Raw genomic sequence first — 7,286 nt, 5'->3', positions numbered from 1 at the left:
AAGCGTTATGACAATGCAGTTGATGTAGTCATACGTCTTCACGATCCAACCGATCCTAGCACCGAAGGTACGGCACCTCCGCGATCTGCACACATTCAGCTCGGTGATGTCCCATGAACTCTAGATCCAGTTGAGGTCGAGGGAGAGTTTCATCAACACGATGGTGTGATGACGGTGATGATGAAGTTACCGACGTAGGGCTTCACCTAAGCTCTACAATGATATGACCGAGGTGGAAATCTGTGGAGGGGGCACCGCACATGGCTAAACAATCAACTTGTGTGTCTATGGGGTGCCCCCTCCCCGTATATAAAGGAGTGGAGGAGGGGAGGGTCGGACCTCACATGGCATGCCCAAGGGGGGAGTCCTACTCCCGGTGGGAGTAGGATTCCCCCTTCCCTAGTTGGAGTAGGAGAGGAAGGAAGGGGGAGAGGGAGAAGGAAAGGGGGGCCGGCCCCCCACCCCGATTCGGATTGGGCTTGGGGGGCACGCCCCCACCTATGTCGCCTCCTCCTCTCTCCCATTAAGGCCCATACACTCCCCGGGGGGTTCCGGTAACCCCCCAGTACTCCGGTAAATGCCCGAACTCATCCGGAACCATTCCGATGTCCAAACATAGCCTTCCAATATATCAATCTTTATGTCTCAACCATTTCGAGACTCCTCATCATGTCCGTGATCATATCCGGGACTCCGAACTACCTTCGGTACATCAAAACACGTAAACTCATAATACTGATCGTTACTGAACATTAAGCATGCGGACCCTATGGGTTCGAGAATTATGTAGACATGACCGAGACTCGTGTCCGGTCAATAACTAATGGCGGAACCTGGATGCTCATATTGGTTCCTACATATTCTACGAAGATCTTTATCGGTCAAACCGCATAACAACATGCGTTGTTCCCTTTGTCATCGGTATGTTACTTGCCCGAGATTCGATCGTTGGTATCTCAATACCTAGTTCAATCTCGTTACCGGCAAGTCTCTTTACTCATTCCATAATGCAACATCCCATAACTAACGCATTAGTCACATTGCTTGCAAGGCTTACAGTGATGTGCATTATCGAGAGGGCCTAGAGATACCTCTCCGATACACAGAGTGACAAATCCTAATCTCGATCTATGCCAAATCAACAAACACCATCGGAGACACCTGTAGAGCATCTTTATAGTCACCCAGTTATATTGTGACGTTTGATATCACACTAAGTGTTCCTCCGGTATTTGGGAGTTGCATAATCTCATAGTCATAGGAACATGTATAAGTTATGAAGAAAGCAATAGCAGTAAACTAAATGATCAAAGTGCTAAGCTAACGAATGAGTCAAGTCAATCACATCATTCTCTAATGATGTGATTCCGTTCATCAAATGACTACTCTTTGTCCATGGCTAGGAAACTTAACCATCTTTAATTAACGAGCTAGTCAAGTAGAGGCATACTAGCACTACAAGAAATATGTCAACTTGCGACCATCACTATTGGTCACTGAAAGGTCATTGTTTTTCATTTGCGACCTTTTTGTGACCAAAAACAGAAAGTCAAAAGCTGGCGGTCGTAAACTGAAATTAACGACCTTTTCTGTGAGAAGGTCGTGGAATTCCACGACCAAAACGAAAGGTCGCTGAACCCATGACCTTCTGTTTTGGTCGCTAGCTCTCTGCCCAGGCCACGTCGAATCCGACGTGGCAATCTGACGTGAAAAAATTGCGACCAATTGAAAATGTCGTTGATAAAATTCAACCCGGTCCAATTGGGGGTTTTACATGGGCCAAGCCCATTTATTATTATTTTCCTGTCAATTTATGTCAACTACATGGGCCGAGCCCAAGAATTCAGCTTTTTATTTTCTAGGACATGGCCTTCTATAGTCCATTTCGTTTTTGGGCCTCAGCCATTTCATAGTCCATTTCAATTTTGGGCCTCCATAACAAACTTTAAGAAACTTGCTCGTAGGACACAAGCTTATTCCTGCGATAGTGAAACAGAGAGGAAATTCGAACAAGTATTGAGAGCATTTTATTTCTTTCAACATGGAAGGACTTTTGAAACAGCCACGAGCACACAGTAGGTACATTCAACGGAGACTAAATTGACATCAAAATGAAGCAACAAAGGGCAGTCTGAGAACATGAACTGCATGGGACACAGTAGCTACCATTTCTACCAGCTACAGCCGCTTGAAAGAGGGACTACCAAGGAGCTAAACTAACAATGACCATCCATCATAAATTGGTGACTTCAGCAATAAGCGGCAACAGCGACATTCCAGAGACCCCCTTCCCCCATTTCTGCTTGGTGTGCCGCATCATTAGCCACCCTGCACACAGCAAGTTTTCATATATTTAGAGCAGATCAACATGTTGAGCAGTTAGGGAATCACATGGAGGAAGTGGGCGGGTGGATCAGGATGGTCTCACCTCGTTGACGTCGTCCTTGTCGCTCACCTCAGACTTGGACTTGTCAGATTTGCTCGACGCCTCTCCTGCCTGAAACGGGGATAGGCTCAAAAGAGCATGGATCAGTACCACAAATGTTGTGTTAATCTCGCGGGGCTACGATTCTGATGGAGGTGTTTGGCATGAATGTTATACCTATGGGTAGTTGTAAGCATCGATCTTCTTGGTGTACTCGGCCTTGAGCATCTCAACCTTCGCAACATAGGGAGACTTCTCCTTCTATTCATTCAAATAGAGGGAAAAACAGCAGACATGTTAGTGTGGTTCAAGGCAATAGATTCCTGGATAACAATTAACATAAGAATAGTTGAATAAATCATGCGAAATGGCATGGTGAATTTGGAAACTAAAATTTGAGCAGTAGTTTGAATCGATGAGTAGAGACTGTATAAATTCTAACTAGGCTACAAGCATTTGAACACTACAGACCATAAATTTAAACAACCAAATTGAGAATAGGCAGTAGATCAACAATTGAATAGCAACCGAATTCTAAATATAATTGACCATCTGGGTCGAACAATACCCAAATGACACGGTGCAGTGAGACAGAAACATGTAAACCAATACACGGACGGCCAAAATTCCATCGCATCACCGAGCAAACACTGAGATCAAGCGGAAGAGACCAACACTGAATAGATCACTAATAAAGAGGGTATGGGGGAGCGGGTAACTTACAGCATCACTCAAGACACTTCCACTTCTCACCACCGGCCTTGCCAACCTGTGATTTGAACACAAATCAGGAAACATGATTCCCAAGGAGAATTATCACAACACCAGTTTGGATGAGAGCAAGGAGACAGGGGAGGGAGCAAAGGGAACCAAGATGCTTACCATGGAGACCTGCTTGATGTTGGAGTCCTTCCTGAAGCTGTCCCTGCGAAAACAGAACCAAAACGGGCCCATGTGAGGACACATCACCACACCACGGAAACAATGTGAATCGAACCACAACAGGGAATCAAATCCGGGGCTCACATGAAGACTAAGAAGGCACTCAGGGGCACCTAAGCTTGTTGGAGTCCTTCTCGGCTTTCTCTTCTTCACCGCGAGTCTGCATCGCACAAAAACAATAGAAACAAAGCGAATTAGAACCCGATGCGAAACAACAATAGGAAAACCTAGATAGAATGTAGTAAACATAGATAGAAAGTAATAAATGTGTACCCCTGATACAGACCAGGAATCAGCCCAAACAATCAGTTTGTAGACAAATAAGTACACCAGGTTGGAGGAAATGGAAATGTAACCTTACACAAACACATACGCATCGACATTTTCAAACGAAACCGATCGACCTCTTCTTGAAATATACCACTATACCAGCACCACCAGTTACTACTCTTAATAATGATAAACTTACGTAAGTAGACAGTAGACCAAAGTTACTCGTCACATCCCCCCCCCCCCCCCCCCCAAACTGATTGATTAACAAAAGGAAAACACAAATAATAATTGAGAAGAAAACCACACAACGCTAGACTGAGTTGAGCTACACTATTGTTGTCGTCATGCATGTAACAGTCGGTCGGCCGTAGTTGTTAAGGTCGATCATGGGAAGGTGCCATTGAGAGTGGGCAAGTCCGGCCATGCCATCATCGAGGCCGGATCACGGTCTGACAGAGTTATCACAAGCAAACTTACACGTACGCACGCAGTTTTAATTAATTAAATGAGTAGGCAGCGAAGGCAATTGGAAATCTAGGAGTTGACTGAAGTGATCTAGTACTGAATATGCCTAGTGATTCAAGTTAACCTGTTGAAATTCTTCAGTTCCTATCACAATCGGCATGTACACCCAGCCCATTGAATGTTCAGAAAACTGAAGTGATCTACTACTCTTTGCTCATGCTATCAATCATAACAGGAAGACTGCACCGAACTATTACTGACAAAGCTGCAATCTCATGTCCCCCGGCCCTGAAGTTTATGCGAAGGCGAAATGTTTCATCATAAGATAAAAGCCGTCCCATTCAAAATGGTTCTAATCAACATACTTGTCACTCGATTGCCTCTGCGCTGAGCTGCAGCGTGGGCAGAAAAAGCCATGGCCTCGCCATCAATGGCGAAAGTCTCCTCATCGTCCGTCAAGCACTTGGTGGCGAACTTGACGTTGCCCAACAGATATAGCATTACTATTAGTTCTCAGCAGGCACAATGCTAGAAAGAAGAGGAGATAAAAAATGGCGCTATGTAGTAGTGGTAGTAGTACATGTGCCTTGCGCCGGTTGCCTTGATGTGCAGCGCCTGCACCTGCGCGACCACCTCGTCTCTGACGTGCACGGGCGCCGCGAACTTGAGGGACTGGCTCGCGTACATGGCAACAGGCTGCACGAAGACGAGAAGCAGCCGTCAGATCATGGTGGGATCCCATCGATCGGGCGCCATGCCTGCCAGCCGTTCGGCGGAATGGCAGAGAGGAGGAGGAAAGGAGCGTACGGCGTGGGAGGTGATGAGGGCGGGGAAGAGGGAGGCGACGAGCATGCCGTGCACCACGCGGCCGCGCTGGAACCCACCCGTCCCGCGCGCGAAGGCGTCGTTCGGATCACCGGAACAGCGCCGGAGCAACACACCCATCAGATCCCGTCGACGTCGTTGTGTCCTGGTTGCCGGAGAGACGTGGCGAGCGTGGGGCAAAGCCACCGCAAACCCTAGCGGCGAAGATGAGTCCCAGGGGAGAGAGAGGGGTCGCTGGAGAGAGATGGATAGGTGGGGGGCTCCGCCTGAGGTGGGGGAGAGGAGAGGAGGGGGAGAGGCCGCCGGCGGCAAGGTTTGGGAGGGAGACAAGGGGAGGGGTGGGATCGGCGTGGGTGGCGGCGGCGATGTGGGAGACGAGGGTGAGAGCGGCGGGGTGCGGATCTGGAGCGCTAGGGTTCGTGGGGTGAGAGGGTGACGGAGTTTTCTTTTTATTTTCTTTTTTTTAAGACAAAGAGGGGGGTTTGAGGGAGAAAGGGCTACCGTCGGATCTGGAAGCATCCGACGGCGTTTGAGGGATGATCCGTGTGACATGTCCATGGACCAATCAGAACTGAGTACACGTTATGACTTTCTAAATTGGTCGTAATCGACTAAAAATAAGGTGTTGAATCATATTGTTTTAAAAAAAGGTGTTGAATCATATAAACAGTTTTATGTTTTATGATATGAGAAATTCAAAAAAAAACATTCTCATTGTGTCACCAAATGTGACATAGTTTTTAGGAAAACTAACAAACTTGGAATTCGAATAAGACAAATATCTCCTAAAAATTGTTATGAGAAATGAGTTTTTAGGGGGAAAAACATTCGCTATTTTCGAAGTGCCAAAAATGTGTACAGCACCACTCCATTTTCCCAAACTATAAGACAACATTTTATGTACAGTTGACCAAATCTTTAGATGTAAAATGCTTTCGATCCATCTCTCATCAAAAAGACAAATTATGTTTCAAAAAAGAATCTACCTCACCATTCCTTTGTTTTTTTTCTACTTTTTCACATGAAAAATTCAAAGAAATAATCTCATATTGTGCACAAGGGTGCATATTGGAATGGCAAACAATATTGCCTAAGAAAGTTTTCATTTTCTTTGGACGAAAAAATCATTTTCCATTTTCCGAGTGCCCGAAATGAGGTTTTTTGTGAATGGTCTATCAAATAATTGTTGCAAAATTGGCCCAGAACATTTTTCTAAAACAATAGAACATATTTAATTCACAATTGACCAAATGGTTAGGTGTCAAAGCTTTGATCCACCTCTCGTGAAAAAGACAAATTTTCGCCGATTCAGTTGGAAGTGGGTCAAATTTGAACTGCAGCTGCCTCATAGTTTGCTCTTTATTTTTCCAAAAATCATTTCTAGGTACATAAGTATCTATTTAATCAGAGAAACATCAAAAGTTTTCTAATATTCAACCACTAGCTAGGAACGGTCAAGCCCGCCGTTTTGACCACATTTTGAAATGGGCATAAAAAATTTCAAAAAAATCAAAAAATTGGAAAACCTTCACATTGTGTCATTATATGTGACCAAATTTCCAGGAAAAATAATAAACTTGTAATACGACAATTATTTTAAAAAAATGTTCTCAGAAATGAGCTATTATGCGTGAAGATTCATGACTTTCAAGCCAAATGATCAATCTTATGGCCACATTTATGGCATGTTTGTTTAAATGATCTCATATTGTGCACAAGGGTGCATATTGGAATGACAAACAATGTTTCCTAAGAAAGTTTTCATTTTCTTTGCATGAAAAAATCATTTTTCATTTTTTGAGTGCCCGAAATGAGCTTTTTGTGAAGAACCTACCAAATGATTGTTGCAAAAATGGACCAAATCAATTTTATAAAATATTAGGCCATGTTTAATGCACAATTGACAAAAATGATTGGGTGTAAAAAGTTTTTATCCACCTCTGGTGAAAAAGACAAATTTTCGCCAATTTAGTAGGAAGCGGGTCAAATTTGAACTGCAGCTGCCTCATAGTTTGCTCTTTATTTTTTCCAAAAATCATTTCTAGGTACATAAGTATCTATTTAATTAGAGAAACATCAAAAAAATTCCTAGATTAAACCACTAGCTAGGAACGGTCAAGCCCGCCGTTTTGACCGCATTTTGAAACGGGCATAAAAATTCAAAAAAAAATTAAAACATTGGAAAACCTTCGCATTGTGTCATCATATGTGACCAAGTTTTCAGGAAAAATAATAAACTTGTAATACGGAAATTATTTAAAAAAAGAGTTCTCACAAATGAGCTATCATGCGTGAAGATTCATGGCTTTCAAGCCAAATGATCAATCTTATGTCCACATCCATGGCATAGTTTGTT

General features: G+C 43.9%; 1 protein-coding gene across 2 annotated transcripts; it reads right to left on the bottom strand.

Moving 5' to 3' along the window:
• Positions 1-2,004: 2,004 nt before the first annotated feature.
• On the bottom strand, positions 2,005-5,351 carry LOC125513299 (uncharacterized). Of its 2 annotated transcripts, XM_048678378.2 has the most exons (8): positions 4,913-5,351; positions 4,686-4,801; positions 3,452-3,527; positions 3,308-3,350; positions 3,149-3,194; positions 2,603-2,686; positions 2,429-2,497; positions 2,005-2,328 (listed from the first exon to the last, which is right to left on the bottom strand). In XM_048678378.2, the coding sequence occupies exons 1-5, from the start codon at positions 5,048-5,050 to the stop codon at positions 3,175-3,177; spliced, it is 393 nt and encodes a 130-aa protein (XP_048534335.2). In that variant the 5' UTR covers positions 5,051-5,351; the 3' UTR covers positions 2,005-2,328; positions 2,429-2,497; positions 2,603-2,686; positions 3,149-3,174. The 2 variants fall into 2 exon arrangements, 1 of the variants encoding a protein (XP_048534335.2); XR_015608318.1 differs by lacking the exons at positions 4,686-4,801; positions 4,913-5,351 and adding an exon at positions 4,471-4,679.
• Between the last annotated feature and the right edge of the window lie 1,935 nt (positions 5,352-7,286).

This window comes from Triticum urartu, chromosome 6A (genome assembly GCF_056163025.1).
Source record: "Triticum urartu cultivar PI428250 chromosome 6A, HENAU_Tu73, whole genome shotgun sequence".
NCBI lineage: Eukaryota > Viridiplantae > Streptophyta > Magnoliopsida > Poales > Poaceae > Triticum > Triticum urartu.
Note: the sequence above shows the minus strand (reverse complement) of the source record. Positions and strands in the feature narration are given on the sequence as shown.

Coding starts and splice junctions, on each gene's coding strand:
- LOC125513299 (XM_048678378.2), bottom strand. CDS start 5,050: ATGGGTGTGTTGCTCCGGCGCTGTTCCGGTGATCCGAACGACGCCTTC. Junction 3,528..4,685: donor GCAACCGGCGCAAGGCACAT/GTACTACTACCA, acceptor TGTGCGATGCAG/ACTCGCGGTGAAGAAGAGAA. Junction 3,195..3,307: donor ACATCAAGCAGGTCTCCATG/GTAAGCATCTTG, acceptor TTCAAATCACAG/GTTGGCAAGGCCGGTGGTGA.